The 19,574-nt window shown below is 37.4% G+C and overlaps 1 protein-coding gene across 1 annotated transcript in view; it reads right to left on the bottom strand.

Moving 5' to 3' along the window:
* COL11A1 (collagen type XI alpha 1 chain) overlaps positions 1 to 7,220 on the bottom strand; it is a gene marked incomplete at its 5' end in the record, with an annotated part of 200,489 nt that extends 193,269 nt beyond the window's left edge. The window contains one exon of the mRNA XM_067538274.1: positions 7,022 to 7,220. Coding sequence (XP_067394375.1) covers positions 7,022 to 7,220 — 199 coding nt within the window. The remainder of the gene's footprint in view (positions 1 to 7,021) is intronic.
* Positions 7,221 to 19,574: the final 12,354 nt, after the last annotated feature.

The following is a 19,574-nucleotide window of genomic DNA, read 5'->3' as shown; positions in this document are numbered from 1 at the left end:
CATAATTGAGCATGGATTTTTGCATATGCATTTGTACACACACACTTCAGAAAATCGGCTACAACCCTTCATGTCACATTTTGAACAGATATACATATATTTAAAAACAAAAGCAGCTATACAAACACTCAAGCTGTTGTGCAACAATGATTGCATATTAGAAAACAAGTATTGTCTCTTAAAACAATAAAAAAACAATTGGGCATTTATACTGGATTTTAATTTGCAGGTTACTTTAAAGATTTCTGATTGCAGAGAGAAAATTTGTTGCATGTAATGCAACTTTTTTCTTCTGTTAAATATAAACTGCAGATTGAAAATCCATGTAAAGTATGAAAATGGTCTGGTTTATTTTCCTGAAAAATGGTGTTTTTCAGCTAAGAAGATCATTTTATTGTGTGAATTACATCCTCTTTTATTAAGCACATTACCTGTATTCTATACATTTCTATAATTTACACAGGAAATGTGCTTTCAAGAATTAAAAGGAGGGAGTATTGTTCCCATAGTTAGAGGATGCTGGTAGTCAGAATTCCTGAGTTATTTTACCATCCCTACCACTACTTTGTTCAATCTTGAGCAGATCACTGTAGGCTATATTCATTGAACCATTCACTTCAACTTCAGTACATATAACTGTAGGCAGAATATGGCCCTTTACCTTTCTGTATTGCAGTCTATAATTCCCTGAATATATATAAGAATGTTTATCTCCATCACAGGGAAGCTATAAAGCTCTGTATAACTGGAAGTAATAATAGTTGTAGCACTGGGTAGCACATGCTATAGCTAGTGTTCTGTGCCATCTTCTATTCCAAACTTCACTTTTCACTTGCTCTTAACTTTCTTTCATTCCTTTTTAGCTGAAGATTTTGTTTTCAGTCCATGAGTGATTAAAAAAAAAAATCTGATTACAATGCTTTAGCCATTTCTGAGCATGAAAAATATTCCTTTTTCTTATATGTTCTGATAAGAATTTTGCCATTACATAGAAACTTCATAATTGGCTTGCTATGTAGACCTTTTTTTTAAAATTAACAAATCAAGAGCAGCTTTTAAGACAATCAGTTCAGAGGTTTTAAAGGTTTGACCACTGATCTTTAAGCTGGCATTTTGTAAACGTGGATCTGATTCTTTTTTTTTTATAAGATTTATTCAAAACCAGCATGGTTTATCATTTTGGAGATTTCTGAAGCAGTTTGCTTTCAAACAATCTAAACTGCAGCTGCCAGATAGCTTAAGCAGCTCTAAATCTTTAGAGGTCTTAAACAGCATTAGCTCCTCTAAGGGTTTAAAGTTGTTTAAACCGCTTAAACTATCTAAAGATGTAGAAAGCTTAAGAAGATTAAATTTCTTTAAAAGTTAAAAGTAGTTTAAATTACTCAAGCCTGTCTGAATCCTTAAGTGTTTCAAGTGGTTTATTCAACTTGTAGACTTTCAAATAAGGATAGCAGAGGTAAGGGCAGCAGGATTCAGGTGGGCATAGTTAAGGGTAGCTGGGTTCATTTCCCCAACACAAATAGCTGTGATTTTCTTTCCCTCTTTTTTTCATTCAGGCCCCTGCCTCCTTGATAAAGTAAATATGTCCCCCTCCCAAAAAGCCAACAAAACCCTGGCACGAATTTAAAATTCAACTAAACTGCATGCATTTATTATTTCCTAGTCTTGCTTTTCCTTGTTAAAAATAAACAGAATATAATGGGAATCCATGAAGATTTGGGGCTTGATTTGGGATCTTATTCTTAATGGACTTGATCCAAAGTCCATTGAAGTCAACAGAAAATGTTTTGTTGAGTTCAGTGGGTTTTGGATTGAATCTTTAAAAGCAAAGTTGTTAGTTTACAGATGAAATGATGATCATACTTTTTAATGGTAGGTTGAAAAGATGACAGCAAAAAGAAAGAAAGTTTGGGATAAAGGGAGGCCAAACAGATGACTTGAAAGGACCTGAACACCTGCCTTATCTGAACTGTTAATCTGCAAGATATGTTTATGGCAGGTAGTACTAATTCATCTAGTCTGGGCATGTGTTTTTCAATCAGATAAGGCACTATGGATAAAATAAACTGTGCAAGTTCTGTGAGGAAGGTCACAAAGTGGAATATCACTGTGTACCTCAGTTCAGTGAGTTTTTGGTTATCTGTACTATGATACGATATACCTATGTGTTTAGTCTTGCACATAAATTGTGAATGATAAGCAAATTGCTTCCGAGGGGAACCTAGTATCAAGATATTCAAAATTAATAATGCAAATCAAGCATTTCCTATTTATGACAAAGTATCATGCTGACATGGTTTGCTGAAATAGTTATCAAGCATTCTTGATTACTTTTAGATTTCTTTTCTTAGGCAATTTTATTTAAACATACTAAGAATGGGCTGGATAAGTTTGAACAATGGCAGCAATACGATTAGAAAATCATTATCTGTTGTGTTGTCATTCCTTGAAAACATTAAAAAAAAAAAGCATGAGGTAATAAGACAGTAATTCAAGAATGTATAGTTCCTTTCAACTTGTGAGTTCAAAGCACTCTACAAACATTCATTAATGAAGCCTCAATACCTTCCTGTTGGGCAGGTAAATATTATTATACTTATTTTTATAAATGGGTAAACTTAGGTACCGAGAAGTTAAATGACGCTTCCAAGGTCACACAGTGAACTTCAAAATTTAGCTGTTTTTCTCTCTTTGAGCCACAGTAGCTGAAAAGATACCCAAACCTAGAGCTCAGCTATGATATTGGAGTTAAAATAAATAAAAAAGGCACTGCAACATGTTCTTCGGCTTCACTGGCTATGGATCCGCTCATATTTTCTTTTGAACATCTTTTTTATGTCTTTCTGCTATTATGAAGCACTTAAACATAATATATATATATATATATATATATACACACACACACGCACATACATCCACTAGGTACTGCTGCTTCTGAACATTTAACAAACTTTCTGGGCTAACATGCCACATAATTGGAAGAGGCATTTGCACATACGCCCTGAAAAAGCCACAGAAGGAATTTTTCCTTTTTTGTCATAGTAAGGGAATTCCAGACCTACTGGATGTTTTCCAAAGATCCCAGAATGAGAAAGCTCACTTCCTTCCCCTGAAGCTCCTGGACAAAGGGGTTGACTTCCTTCTATGAGACTGATAATTGAGGCTGAGGGGCTCGGGAATAGTGGGTTTTATGGAGGGGTGCTCCCATCCAGCAGTGGGAGGTACCCTACAAGGACCTTCAAATACCCTGTATACCCCCCACTCATGACAGACTGAAACACTGATATAATTCCTAGAATGCCACCTTGAAAATACAGCACACTGAAAAGGATATCACATTGATGCATAATCTGTGCTTTCTGGATCTGCCGTGGCATTGTTCACAAGAACCATGTACAGGAGGAAAATTATAGTAAATGGAGTGAAAATCATGGCAGCTTTTTCTATAGTAAGTGTTTATATGGTGGTCCAGACACATTCATTTTCACTGAAACCATTGGTTGCACCACATCCCAAGACAAGAAAGAAAGAAACAGCTATGGGGAAATCCTGGCCCCTCTTGAAGACAATGGCAAGCCACCCACTTGGGGCCAGGATTTCACCCCTAATACTTTACAAACATTGTGTTTTATCCTTAAGTTGTTTTAGGGCTCAGTTTATTAAGTATTGCCTACTGGACTCCATTATAAATGTTTTCTTCTGGGTTCTTTATTTAAAAAGTGGTAGCGTGGTGTTTTTGCAAATAGATTATGCATTTTAAGCCAGTTTTTTCCCTCTCTCTTTACCTAACAATTTCCCCTTTCATGCCCCAGAAAGGAGAGAGTTCAAGAGGTGGAACAGCAGGGTGAAACAGAGTGCTCCCATCCTAGCTCTAATCCAGAAATCCTGCAGACGTTAAAAAGAAAAGCACCTAAATTGAGGCTGCCAAAGGCGATTTAAATTTACTTGCCAGCAAACAACATAATGAACATATTTTCTCTGGCATTCAAGAACAAAATGAGCAGTTACTACTGTAGCTGCCAAATCTAATAGTTAGTCTACAGTGTCATTCATAAAATAAGTGCAAATTAACACAGGAACTATTCCCCAAAGGAATGTCTGGACTCTGAGGTCTTGCTTTGGCAAAGAATGCCTAGTCTATGCTAATGGCTCTTAAAGGCCAATGATCCAATGTCCTTCCATGAGTTTTCAGTCACCAGCCCACTGTATCTGAAGGTTGATTATCAGTGTTACCCTACCAGTAGTTCCTACCCATTTCATTTCTACACAAAACATTTTTTCTTATATTGTCACTGGAATATAAACAATAGAAAGGAACTGTTTAAAATATTAGCTTTAACTATGTGGTACAGCTGTAGTACTTTAATAAAAAAAACGGAAGAGTTTTGCAACTTTTTTTAGGCTTATTAATCAAGATACTGCCACCCTTACTTATATGGAGTAATAATTTACTATGCACATAATCCCATTGATTATGCTCAATGAACTATATCCTCAGCTGGACAGCTCCATTGACTTCAGTGGAGCTATGTCATTTTATACCAGATGAGAAGATATAATCTAATGTGGGGAATATATATACACATATATATATATATATAAATTTTAATGAACTGCAACATTTTCAATCAAGTGAAAAGAGTGGCAGCAAAATCATGGAATTAAAGTTTGTTTCCCCCCCTATTTTTATCCCCCCTCCAAATAAAAATCCAAATAAACTTTGTACACAATGTGCTTATTTCATGTCAGAGAAATCAGAGATGGGTTGGAGTCACATTACCTGTTACCCACAACTAGCCATGGGTAGTCCCCAAAATACCCAGATACCCTTACATAATGTCAACCAGATGGTACTTCTGGGAACGATTTCCAATAACCAACCACAATCTGCATTTCTACCACTGCAACATAAATCCAAGAAGCATGGCTTTTAAAATAGACCATTCCTGGGACAGAAATAAGAAACTTGGCAATGCCTTACACCTTATGCATCTATCATCAAATAGTCATAAAATTCCCTCTGATAGATTGATGAGAAAACCAGGTAAAATTACTTAGGCCTGTTCTGTCAGCAAGATACATGTTGCTCCCATTACCATCAATGGGAAGCATGAAGTCATAGCAATGGAAGAATATGCCTTTTAGTCTAGGGACACAGCCAGTCATAAATTTTCACTCTGTGTTCTAGACTTAGCCAATACATGTCAGATATCCTGCCACCTCAGAGATTTGCCACTTAAACAAAGAAGCAACATTTGTTTTATTGTGCTGTTTGGTCCATTCTCCTTCCTTTCTATGCACTTATAGATATGTTACTATATCACTATTTTTATGAATTCACCAATATGTTAAACCATACAGTTAATTTGATCTAGAATCTTTGTGAAATGTTAATCATTATGTCTATTAATTGGTGAAATATTGAATTCAGGTAAACACTCAAAAGTTCAGATGCTTATTTTAATCTCTAGATAAATCCCATGATTCTGAAAATGTTGGGGTAGAAATCTCACAAGAAAAGCTTTTCTCACATTTTTCAATGCTTCTGTTCTGGTTGCAGTACAAACTTGTTCTCCTATGCCTGCTACTAATTGTAACTATTGTCTCTTAAGATAACTAGCTCCAATAGTTGTCTTTTATAAATGTTCAGGATATAGCAGTGACTTCCTAACACAGAAGCTGAGAGAGTTCATATGGTGAGGTGCTTTATAAACTAAGGCAACTTTAGTGAATAATTAACAGTATGTCCTGCAGTCCTTACTCAAGCAAAATTCTCATTGAAGCCAATATGTGTTTTATGAGTGAGGATTGCAGTACTGGGACTGATCTTCACAAATGCAATGAAAAATAATTATTACAGTTTTCTATAATATCAAGCAGTATTTCTCTATTTATGGAAATTAATTCACTGATCTCTTACGCCAGTGTAAATCCAAAGTAGATCCATTGCAGTTAGTGGAGTCACAATAGAGTAGAACTGGTGTGAGAAGAATCAGGCCCTGAATATTTGGTATGTAATTTTTTAAAAACATTGCCTGACCATTTGATTGGCTGCTTCCTGCATTTATACCTGAATGGAAAGCCGGGGCATCTCCTGATGCTACAGTAGTTCATGGGAATGGACGCTATACCGTGCTGCAACTAACAGAAAAACACGGACAATAAGAAAACACATCGGGAAGCACAGACAGTGCATCCCTCATGGTGGGGGAGTTTTCTTTGGATTGATGGAGGAAAAAGGGTAATAGCCTCTTTAAGGGTCTCCCCCTTCAGGAATTGGGAGTAGGTGGCCAAGAAAGGCATAAGGCATCACCTGAGCTGGTGGGACTCAGGTAAGCCATTGACCTCTGCACACCTGTGGAAGGGTATATAAACCCAGCCCCTGCAGCGTGAGCCCACTCTCATGCCCGGCAAGCAGCTCCCAGCCCTGGGATTAGTGTAGGACTGGGGGTTTTTTTTGGTCTGCTATGGGCATGATGCTAGTTGCTTTATTTAGGATTGGGAAAGAATTCTTCCTCTCTGCCAAACTGGCCAGCACAGGGTGGGGTGAGTTTTTGCCTTTCCCAGAGCAGCTCAGGGACCGGGTAATTTAGGTCAGAGGTAAGATTCAAATTGTCACAATTTGGCAGGGATCCAGTTCCCTGAAAAACTGGATTTAGAAGTGGCTTTAGGGGAGAGAATTCCCTAAAAAACTGGGAAGCAGAATTGGGTCCCCTAATGTCTGGTAAAACAAAGAGACATCCCCTGTTCCCCAGCCTCTTAATCCTCATATGTTGGGGGCAGTGGTATAGTCCCAGCAATGTAGAAGAGGCAGAGAGATCATTGCAGCCTTCCATCAGGTTGAAATGATTAAGGAAGGAACAGAGACCGGCATGTATGGATTACTGTAGGTTAATTACCAGATGAATTGAATAATAGAGTTGTGACCGATTAAACCACATTCCTTGTATGTTGTCTTTCTTTCTGCATGTCTGGGACAATAAGAAAACACACCAAGAAACTGATTTTCTGATAGACTCACCTGGGTACAGTTGCTTTGTTGGGGCACTAAGCTGTGCATGTTTTGAAACTCTGTAGGCAACATCTGATCCTTTTGAATCCCTTCTGTTTGTGCAAAATCCTGCTGTTCTTGATATTCCTTCTGGTGAATTGTGAAATTCTAATGCTTTTAGCACATCAACTGGCTCAGCTGAAAAAGTAGCAAAAACAACAAGAAGAATTATTCATACTGCAACTCTTCAAAAAGGAAATTAATTTCATTGTTAAATAATATATATGCAGATGTCTAGTCATCACAGCGGCTACATCATGTCTTGTTTATTGCAGGCTACTACTCTTACAGTAGACTATTACTTTAACAGAGTCATTCTCCCATCAAATAACTAGAAGTGCATCAGATCCAGTGTAAGTTAGTTGAGATCAGCCTTTTTTTTAACAGATCACTTGCCAATTGAGATTTACTATTTCATAAATATAGGGAATCTCAGAGAGTAATGCTCACAACACAAAGTTCTTTAACACATGAATTCTGATAAGTGGAAATGATTTAAAGAGCTTTTTATATATTGTACCAACACTTAGCTACCAAACATAATCTTCTTGGACCCCTAATACACATCCTAACCATGTGCGACTGAGGATACAGCACCCTTCTCTATAAATTGGGCTAGAAGGAAGGGGCTAATCTCCCCATCTAAGTAAAAGAAGCACCGCAAGGATTTTTCAGAACTGGAGCAACTGTGTGAAATTAATTAATTCCCCCTCCACACTGCTGAGCGCACTAGAAGTGGGATGTGCTCCAGGAGTTGGGGTTGCAGTCTGGATGTGGAAGTCAAGGAGGTATGATTTCTAGAAAGAGGGCTGAAGAAAGTTAGGTGACTGGATCTCTCTTTTTTCTAGAATTTGACTGGACTGAACCACACTTCAGATCTTTATTTGGGATTTTAACTGTAGGGAGCCCTGTTGTAATAGTTTGGCTCTTAAAGGAACAGGATTATGTCTCTTATGAGTCTTACAATAATGAGCACAGGAAAGATGTTTAATCCCCACCCAGGCATGAAGAATCATCTCTTGCTCTGAACAGCTTGCTGCGGGCCACCTTAGGTGCAATCTTATGAGACTAGTGCATTGGTATATGGTAACTGGTGCTCAGGCACCAAAATTATGGAGCATTGATCTATGAATACATCTAGATTTTGTTTTAGGCATTACAAAATGATGATGTAAGCAGCCTTGTTGTTAAAATATGTGGAAGTCGCACTGAGTACCTGAGAAAAGGGGTGAATATACAGATCCTTTCGTTTCTAGCTCAAAGATTCAAATTAATATTTATTATTATTTGTATTGTGATAGTGCCTAGAAGCCCCAGTCACAGATCAGGACCCCACATTGTGCTAACCACTGTACAAACAGAGAAAACGATGGTTCCTGGCCCTGGCCCTGCCTTGCCCCAAAGATCTTACAGTCTAAACAATCTAAAACAATCCAATCAAGATAGTTGGTGGCGTGTGGCTGCTGGCTGATGTGAGGTGATTTTAAATTCTCACTCCAAGTTCTAGTAAACAAGTCTCCACATACAAAAAACACTCACAATTTGCACTCTTTGGCACCCTTGATTACTACTGCAGCAGAGAGGACAAGAACTGAATGATATGGAGACTGAACTACTCCCCTCTCAAAAGAAGCCCCTACAATACAAATGTGGGAGTTGAGTGAGGTAGTTTACATTGCATTTCTCATGCTGTATTGCTTCAGGGGACAAATAGGGTTGTCAAGCTAGCATTCTTCATAGGCCCTGAATTCATTTTATATAATATAATTACAGAAAAGACCATTTTAACTGATCATTTTCCCTTTGGGCCCAATCCTGCAGTCTCTAGTCAGGCAAAATTTTAATAATTTTCTGTAAAGACAAGATTTAAAACTAAATTAAATGACTTCCACTGTTCAAGCTGAGCAGATTCTTAACACAAACGTATTTGGCGAATGTATCCCTTTTTTTCTCTGTTCATGAACTATGAACAGGCAGCGGTAGTGCATGCACTCTCTATGGACTTCATTTCACGAGTCCACAAATATTAACGGTAGGCTTTGAAATTTACCATCTGTGAATATTCATTTATTTGAATGAATGTTCACCAACAACAAATAGAAAGCTTGAAAACACAATCAAACTGAAATTCTAGTCGGAATCACTGAAATGGTTGTGAATATTTTTCCTCACTGTTTGCCCAGCTGTAGCCAGTGTTGTCTTAGCATTTCATAAATCATTCCATCAGTAACACATGTGAGTGCATTCTATTCAGCTCATTGCACTGCCAGCATGAAGATAGATAATCAAAAGCAGTCAAGTGTGTGGTTAAATCTAACTTTGTGTAACTCCAACTCTGGATTTTCTAAAGGAAAATACGTTCCAAGGTTTCCTTAATGAGATGTGAAAGTATATGGCTCCTTCCATCTGGTAATACATTTTCAGAAAAAAATAATAGTGAGATTCTGCTAGACTTATTTTAAACAGCTAAACCTCTGATATTTTCATCCTCCACAAAGATGACATTATTGTCAAATATAAACACAATACTGAATTGTTTATCATAAGCTAATACATTATGAAAGAATCCTTAAATGTACATCTGCTACAAATAAAATATATCTGTCCTATAATTTCCTAAAACTAAATGTAAACATTTTGAAAAGCTACGTTTCAACATTAAATTTTGCAATATCTAAAAAATATCAGCCTTATCTTTGTAAACATTGGTTTGTGCCTTATAAAAGCATTCCTATTAATTTCAATGAATATGATATACATTCACTGAACTCTGTCTTTACTCATGTGGTAGACATTTCTAATGACTTTAAAAGGATGAGCCAGACTGTTTCTCCAATAACTGATTGATTGGTGTTTTTTCCAATGATTAGATTAGATAATGATTAGAGCTGGTTAAAGTACCGCAGAATCAGTAAATACAAATATTCATTCAAAGTCCAAATGGCTGCTTAGTTCAACTAGTTTTGTCCCCCTTTCTTTTTGCTGTTTTCGGATCTTTCCACAGACCTTTTTTCCTCATTACTGTTTGGGTAATGGCTATTTATTGAATATCTGAATTGGAATGTCAGCAAGAGTGCTCATCCACAAAAAAAGAGTGTTCATCATTTGTTGTTCTGCTGCTTAAAAAGTTTGTCAGGTGTCAGAGCGATATCGGAGGATATAGGTGATCACTCACACACCACAAATAGCAGATATTCAAAACTGAATACTTTTCCAAACATCCCAGAAAAAGAAATTTATTTCCACAAACTGTTAGTCAAATCATTGGATTGCAAATATAGCAAGTTTGTTCACAATGATTTGCAAATTAAGGCTAAATTAATAAGGTAACTTACTCAAAACAAATAATTTGGCCGTCTCCAATTATGATATATATGTTTTGCTAAATAACAGTAGACCACAAGCATCACATTAACCTTGTCTGATTTATGACATATTTTGGAATGACAATCACTTTGACTAGCATAACAGAAAATACAAAAGCAACTGATTATTAAACTTTAAAAGAAATGGTGATCCAAAATGAGACAGGAAGTTCCCTTGTAAACCTACATAGAAATGTATAATACTTAATGCCTCACTAATCTGACCCTAGGTGTCTGCAAGAGGAAATCTCTTTATAAAGAATTTTAGAACCAGTGCACTATGAAAATTGCTGAAGGGTGTCGAAACTATCTCCCTTAAACTAGTCAGAGATTCTGATGTACAAGATAACTGCCTAGACAAACTTCAGTGTACTGCCCCTCTTCTGATCCCCTAGAACAGAGGTTCTCAACCTAGAGGAGAATACCCCTTTTTGGGGGGTGCACATTTGTTTTTCTGGAAGGGGAAAGAGTGGCATGGCAAGTGGTTATAGTAGAAATGTGTGGGTCTAGAGCCACATTGACACACCACTCACTTAGGTTTGGCTGTGACACCCCTGTCATGATAGAGGAGTGGCAACCCTTCCATCATGACAGATGTGAGACTGGGACAAATTTGAGTGAGTAGCATTGCTACCTGGCTCATGGGACCGCAGTGCCATTCAGTTTATTTAATTGGATTTTTTCTCGGTGGTCGGGCGCCTCCCTGAGATGGGACCCTGTGCAATGGCTTGGCTGATATCATTCAACACTTGTCTGTATGAGGAAGCCTGAGGTACTAAGGACTATCCAAGTTAGTACCTTGTTCAGTTTTGACTGATCTTAATTTTGCAGGACATTCTGTTACATCAGTAGATTCCAGCATATAGACCCTCTCACAAAAGCCACAGAACTCTTGTTGTTTCCTCTCACAAAAGCTTCCTTTAAGGAACTCTTACTCAGCCTGATTCTGGATGGCACTCTTCTAGTACAATTTTCCCAACTAGCTTTGAAATGAGACAAGGGTTTCACTAGGCAATGGAGTTTGAAATTCACCCTTGTCTGTTTACTACTTCTAAGATAAAAAAGCTAAAGAAAAATGCAAATAAATGTCATGTCATATCACGCCATTGCATCCAGGCAGTACATGGCTTCTGATTTGGTGTATGGGGATGGGAATGTAAGGAAAAACCCAACTACTAAAACTGCATGCACAAATCACTGTTCAGATACACAAAATGGGTGCATCACCCTCTTTGGTGAAACTATAATTGAGCATGCAAAATTCAGATGCCATATCTGAAAATTTGGTTCTGTGGTTCTTGTGGTAAACTGGCAAAATAAGCACAAACCTATACAAGCCCCTGAACTTGCAAATAGATCTGCTCACACAGTCCCTTACAGCCACAAGGAGTTCCACTGGTTTCAGTTAGACCCTACAAGGACTAAGCTATCCCATGCAGAGAGATCAGAACCCAAAGATTTCCTATTAGAACGGAGCTTTAGATCATAAGAAGCAAATCCTGGCCCCATATATGGAGTCCTGAGGCCCAGACCACAGTGGAAAAACAAGTTTCCATTGTGCTGGTTACCAAATAGTGGAGAACCCAACCAAAGAGATTCTCCTTCTCATTAAATATCACAGTGCAGAGCTATGCAGCCCCTCTGTATCATTCACCGGGGCAGGATTTGGCTCAAAAAGACTTGTTTCTCCATATGTGTAACTTCCATTGATGTTAATGGATGCTATGCAGGAATAATGAGAGAAGAGTTCTATATTGGGTCTTTGGAGAGGACATGGAGGCTGTATTGTTTAAATTCCTTATCAGTGTATTGATTCTCAGAAACAATCATTTAATGTTACTGTTTCCTTAAAAACAATCTCATAGTGTGAGCGAGGTTCATGTGTTTCCTTCTACCTTCCATCCATTAGCTTTTTTCAATTTGTTTTGAAGTGTTGACTAGTTAGCTGGAGACTAGGTGCCCAGTATCCTAATACAGAGAGGCTGAAGCACAAAATAACCTTAAGTCTTTAGAGCAAAAACACCTCTGAATTTGGGACATTTAAATTTCCAGGGGCAAATTCTGCTCTTTGTTACTCCATTCATACAGTGAAGGAATTTAGATTTATAGTGGTGTAACTGAGAGCAGAATTTGGTTCACAGTATTCCATACTGAATGTAACATTTAGGGTACGCTTTGTAATCTTCCACTGCTTTTTAGGTTTGTTGTATACGGACGGGACTAAACAAAAACCATGCAGTAAAATGAACCAGAATGGTACAAATATAAAAAAAAATTTAACAGCTTTGAGGTAAACTTGAATGTGCAAAACAGTATTCTGAGTAGGAACAAAAGATTAACTTCTCTGTTGGCATAACTCCATTGGAGATTGGGGGGGATGTCTGTGAGTGAAAAAGGGCACGATTTTGATGTAAGTTACACAAATATAAATCAGTAACAACTAGAAGTCAGTGGAGTTACACTCGTATAAACTGGTATGAGATCAGAATCAAGACCAGAGACTTTAAATATTAAGGAAAATTTTATCTTTTGTATTCAAGATGGCTGCTGAACTGGTATCTGGATTAATGCTATAGATACTCTTGATTAAGAGTCACACAACCTTCTGAATTTAAAGCAGAATGATTTTATTAAAGGGTCATTAACACTGCAGCACATTTAGTGCAAAGAGAAATTTAAAGGAAGTAATAAAACAGACATGGAACAGAATTTTTATTTTATATGAAATACAATTGTCCCTTGAGTTAAAGTGCCCTTAGTGGGTGTTAATTCACAGCCAGTGACTTAGCCATTTTATTATGCTGTCACTTGTTCAGTCATCACAGAAATAGTTTTCAATGATACATTTTTAATTCCTGAAATATTACATTACGTTTCTATTTATATTTTGGGCCAGAGTTACCAGTACCATCTGACTTTTCTGCACAAATCTGGTGAGACAAATTAAATATAAACCCAAATTAACCAGCTTCTTAAACCTGATTTCCAGCAATTTTGCATTGCCAGAGCAGCACGAAGTATCAGGAGTGTACCGGTGAATCTAGCTCTTTTGGTGGGGAAAGAGGTAGAAAGGGGTCATTTCTGTTTTTGATCACCACTTCCAGCACTCTATTTCCAACAAATACAATGATTTAAGAAAAAATAATTCCATATTGCCCTAATACTTCTCATGGATTAATAACCAGTATAATTTCATTTTAAAAATAAAAGGCATTTATACTTTGAAAAGAGATTTTGTAAAAATGACAGTAGGATTCCATCTTTGGATCAGACTAAGATTTCCTACTCACTGTGAATAGTATCTTATCCTCCATTGACTTCTACACAACATGTATATGGAGTTAAGAATCTGGCCTGTATTATTATAATTAATAATCATTTGGGGCCAGATTCTCATACCTCTACGCATGTTGCATAGTACCTTACTCTGCAAGCAGTACCATTGATTTCAGTGGGACTATTTTAGGAGTTATGTACTACTACCAGGGGTCTTCATATTTAGTATTTTTCAGTGCCAAAAATACACACAGCACTTTATACACAAATATGAGAGAAACCTATTTTCTGCCACCTCTCTCCACCTTAATATATGGCCCTCAGCCTGTGTTAATTTGTGTGGCTTTCCCCTCCGCATTGTGGAAACTCCCTGTGGAGGAGATTCTAGGGGCAGAACCAGGACAGGAGTCATGCTGTCAAAGGGATGTCATGGTGCTGGGGGAGCCATGCAGCAATACAGAAGCTCAGTTTTTCCATGCAGATGGCTTGTGTCTCTAGCTGATCCTCCAAGGTATGTGGAACTTCACCTTCATATACTGGAAAGGGAGGAGGAAATCCACGCACCCACACCCTCTCTGACAGGAGAAACTCAGGCATACTCAGTTTGTTTAATACATTGAACTCCGTGCCCCTCTTTGGGAACACTTCCTATAGGTGAACACAGGACACTAAGTTAGAAACAACCAAAAAGGACAGTGGTTGTAACAGAATCATGAGAATTTACGTTGCTGATGTTTGGTATGCTTTATGGAATTTCGGGATTTTTTTTAAGTTAAAGGTAAGAGGAAATGGCTATTGCCTCTGAGTGGTGCTATATTAAATCTTCTCAGTTTACAAGAATGTTATCTCTAACTGTGATTTCTGCAAACTCAATCTGGGATCAGAAAGTCAAGCTGTGTTCTTTCTAGTTCATGCATCAGCAGCCACCATTAAGATGCCAAAATTATGAGAGAACCTAATTAACCTTTCCATGGTTGTATCATTTCTGAAGGAGTAAAGAGTAGCAAAAATGTATTTTATTCTCTCACGTATGCAGATATTACTTTGGATTTATAAAGGGATCAGATATTTTGAGTTAAGAAGGTGATAATATCTTTTCTGACTATAACCACGCTTTAAGGCTAATTTTATTCTAGTCAATTAGCAGTCATGAAAATGTCTGGATTTACAGTGGTGGAGATTGGAGTCCTCTTTGTAGTCACTGAACAACTTTACCACAGGCAGAGGCAATGCAAGTTTCCAGGGGTGAAAGAGGTTTTCAGTCACTATGACTATTCAGTATTTGGTCCCTCCCTTGCAGCTGCCAACAACAACGGTGCCAACTGGTGCCTGTTATGATGGTGGCTTTGTGATGTGAGACTTCCAAAAATTTCACAGAGCCTATCAAATATACGCAGATAATATCCATCCTTGCCTTACCGAGCTGGGCTCTATTCAAAGTGATAACCTAGAGGTAAAAAGCTCCACGTCCTACGATTGGTCTCCATAAGTAGCTTGTCCCATTAAACAATTTCACATTTTTGAATAATAGCTTCTCTGACTAACTTGAAAATGGCAAAAGTATTTTTAATACATTTAAAACAATAATTTTTGGGTCAAGAGTCTGTTGACTTTCAACCTAAAATGCATTTTTACTACAAATCATAAGAAAAACCCTGACAGAGTCACATTCTTGGGTGCTGCTATAATACTGAGAGAGAGAAAATCATGTCAAAATAGCAACTGAACAAGATTTGCTTGAATCAACCTTTCAGTAATAACTAAAGTAAGTGTAATGTGTCATCCTTAGTGGACAGTATACATATACATATCAATGGGATTGATCCTCAACTGGCTAATGGAGCTGCATTGATTTACACCAGCTGAGGTTCTGGCCCCAATCATTCTGAGCTGTTAATATGTGTATATCACATCTGGTACCTCTAAGTTAATAAACCACTTAACACCTCAGCTCCTGTTTCTTAATTTGCATGTCAACTACTACCTACACAATATCTTGGATGGTAATTTTGTTTGCTTTTGCTTCAAAACAGGAGATTGATCAAGGTCAGATCCTTGCCACTCCTTTCTAGAGAAAGCCAGTATTGAATACCCAGGCACTTTACTGTTGGAAATTATTATTTGAGGGAGAGTAAATTTTCAATGTGCAGTGGTCTGATCCCTCCTCAGAAACATCTTTCTTGACTTTAACAGACTTGTCAGTTACCAGCCAGGACCTAACCCCATCCTCCCACCTCCCTGGGGATGGTCAATGAGAAGCTAGTTATAAACCAACTCCATCAGCAGGTGATATTCTCCAATACTCTGGATCTTAGTCAATTGTGTTTCAGACCTGGATTTGGACAGATAGTCTTCATGGTCAACAATGACCTCAAGGCAATGAATTGAGGTCAAATATCAACACTAATCCCATCAGTAGCCCTCAATGCACTTGATTGAGGAAGTGTTGCTTTCATGACTAAGGATCCTGTGGCAGGGACAAAATTCCTTTACGGTAGCTTTGATTATTCCTTTAAGAGAAATCCCAGAAGGCTGTGATAGGCAATTGTTTCTCTCACTTGTGAAATCCCACATCCTTGAGTTCTTTCCCCTCATATATGGATCTTGACACAGCTGAAGACCACTTAAGAGCTTCAGCTTGTGCAGAATTTGGTTATCCACCTTTTAGGTAGGGCAAACCAATTTCAGCACATTGTTCTCTCCCTCTCACTGCATATTCAGATTCAATTAAAGGTGCTAGTGACTGAGCACTATAATGCTCTAGGACAGAGTTATGTTGAAGACTGCCTCTTTCCTTATGCCCTATCACCTCAGCTGCATTTAGAAGGAACGCATGCCTGACAGTAAGATGATTGTAGTGGCAGGCCTCTGGCTGTGGAATTCATTCCCCTCAGAAATCTCTCCAAGCCTGAACCTGATTATATTTAGATTCAAAATGCATCTCTTTGCTCAAGTGCCTAATAAAATGTAGGTGTTGAAATCCTCTGAGTAATTAGTCTTTGGGCTTGTAATTCCTTGGCTCTGATCTCTTCCACTCTGTGAGAGAACTCAGACAATATACTCCCAATTTGGGGAAAAGTGCTAGATCATCTTCACCTAAATTATGTACAAGGTTTCCACCTTTTAAATTGATGTAGTAATAAATGACAATAAACAATTTTACCAGGAATAAATTACTTTATATATATATGCCAAAAAAAAAAAAAAGGGAAAGACCGGCAGCTGTAGATGGAGATGTCCAATACATTTTTGCAATTTCTTGTTGAAGTTTTTTCTCCTTCATATAGAATAAGCTATATTGGACAGATATTGATTTTCCTCCTGATTTACAGTTATTCATCAATCATGTCCTTGTCACAATCAACGAATGAGTGCAAATTCATTAGAAATACCCCTAAATAGAGTGTAAGAGTTACAGCCACTAAACACAGTAGGTCAGATTCATCCCTGGAGTACACAGGAGATTAATTTGGCCCAATAATACTAGCTTCTGAATTTTTATTTTACTTTGTATTGTTTCTTAGTATATGCGATACACTATGATGGTAAACCGTTCCATTAGAATTATCTCAAAACTTTATTACACACTAGAACCTAGAGTGTGGATCTACTAATGTTTCTTCATTCCTAAATTTAGTTTTTTAAAACTTTACCCTAGTTGTATTTGATTATGTCAATGATTAAAAGGGTAGCTACCATTCAGCAGTGAGAAAAACGTCCACACCAGAAGAGTGTTAATGAAAAGTCTGCAGGTATTTCTTATTTATGGCAAAGACTTTCAGAAATGGGTACCTAAAGTTAGTCTTTTAGGTATATATTTTAGGCTCCTAAATATGAGGTGCAAAGTGCTCAGTACTTTTGAAAATCACAGTATTAATTAAAGACATGGGAGCCTAAATTTAGGATCCCATTTTCCTAAAATCTTGGCCTCCGTTTTTCAGCACTCAACCAAGGTTCTAAGTGCTTATTACAATCTAATGGCAATGTCCTATTATCTGTGAAGTGAGTGAGTGGCCCTAGGCCAGCTCCTAGTGGGCAGACATCCATATAATAAAAACCTACTATTACAACAAGGTTCTTTTTGGCACCAATTTTGGTGGTCTCCTCAGAGAGGCCAAACACTGAATGGGCATGGAGTCTAAATTATCCTTTCTCCCATTGTGATTGATGAGACACGGTAGTGGGGGAGAAGCAGGGTAATCTGAACTGTCACTGCCCATGCTCCATGTTTGTACAGTGCAGTCATACCAGAATAAGAGAGAAATGGGTGGAGGGAGTGGGGGTTGAAGACTTAAATACTGATTGTGTGAAAGCTCTTTTAAACTGGTTTATTTTAGCTACCATTTGTCAAGCTCTGTTTTAAGCCTGATAACTATTTCTTTTCTTTTCTTTTCTTTTGCATTACTTATCACAGATGATCAGCCTGTTCTCTAATTCTGTAAGCATTTAGCAAAGAGTTTAGTTTTACAAGCAAAACTGAGCCTGCAATAACAGGCCAGACCTTAATGAGTCAATAACTAGTTAAGCAATAGGGGAGCATTTACTAACAGCTCTGGATTTTAATGTGGTTAGCTGGAGGTAGAGCATTTTCAAAGGAAAGTACTTGACTTAGATACACTTCCCTCTCTCATTGAACAGACTGAGTCTGTTGGCATTTAGGGTCCAGTTAAAAATGCATCTTCTATTACAGGCATTTGCCATATGGGGTGGCTGCTGGTTTTGTAATTCATTGACGCTATTTATCTTTGTTTTGTTTGTATTGGGGTAGTTTTTATGTTGTACATGCACCCAGGGACAATTGTGATGGGCACATTTTAGAAGTTGAAAAACAAATATAAATACTCATTATTATTAATTCTTAGTGTGTTTCATCTGTCTATCCCAAAGTGCTTTACAAAAGTGTATATTTATGATTTTCCCTATTTCTCAGACTGGGAAAATGAGGCACAGAGAGGTTAATTTTCAAGATTCAGAAATGAAGTCAAAACTATCTAGTTGGAGTGGGTGCACAGCAACTCTGAAAATCAATTTATCCTTATTTAGGTGCCTAAATATGAATTAATAAGATTAATTTTGGGCACCCACGTTTGAGATTTTGACCCAAGAATTATTTATAGATGAGACGTGATTCTTTTAATCACAATTTTATTATGCTTTACCTTGAAGAGCATTCAGATAAAAATGCCAAGGGCTGATGGCATTTCCAGGAGGGCTAAAACATCATTGTAGATCTCTTCAATATTTGGTTGTATAAAAAAACCAGATGCATACAGGAATGCTTTCAATCATTTATGACCAAATAATTACTTTGCTAACAGGTTGGCTTTTTCAAAAACACTCAGAACTGGCTACTGTTTCCACAGAAGTCACTGGGAATTCTACCATTGACTTGTCATGAGCAGTTAGGCCAATGCTGATCTCTCTTAATCCACTCAACCTTCTTAAATTATAATTCAAAGAAAATAAAAGCACTCTGTGCAGGTATCTGATATATTTTAGATGACCATCCACAAGTAATTCTGTCTCTTCTCAGAGCCCTAAACTGTAAAATCCTACTCAGGTCTCCCATTGAGGTCAATGTAAGAATTGCCTGTGTATAAACTACAGAATCAGACCTTTAATGATGTGAGCTTGAAGATTTCAGTCATTTAACTGAAATATTTGTGTAGGAATTAAGGAGTACCCTTTTAGGTTTTCACTGCTGACCAAAAATGGTCTAGACATAGAGTGTAACCTAAATTTTTGAGGTTGAGGTTTCATTAATTCTTAACATATTTTGCCTAAACAGTGACTTCTTCATTATTTACAATAAGACCTTCTTTTAGACTAAGTATATTAGTTATTTTGCATGATTAGCAGCATTCATTAAAACAGAGTACACA

Source organism: Emydura macquarii, unplaced genomic scaffold (assembly GCF_026122565.2).
Source record: "Emydura macquarii macquarii isolate MOO-44397 ecotype Brisbane River unplaced genomic scaffold, CSIRO-AGI_Emac_v2 contig_480, whole genome shotgun sequence".
In the NCBI taxonomy this organism is placed as follows: Eukaryota; Metazoa; Chordata; order Testudines; family Chelidae; genus Emydura; species Emydura macquarii.
The sequence above is the reverse complement of the archived record's forward strand: the minus strand, read 5'-3'. Positions and strand labels throughout refer to the sequence as shown.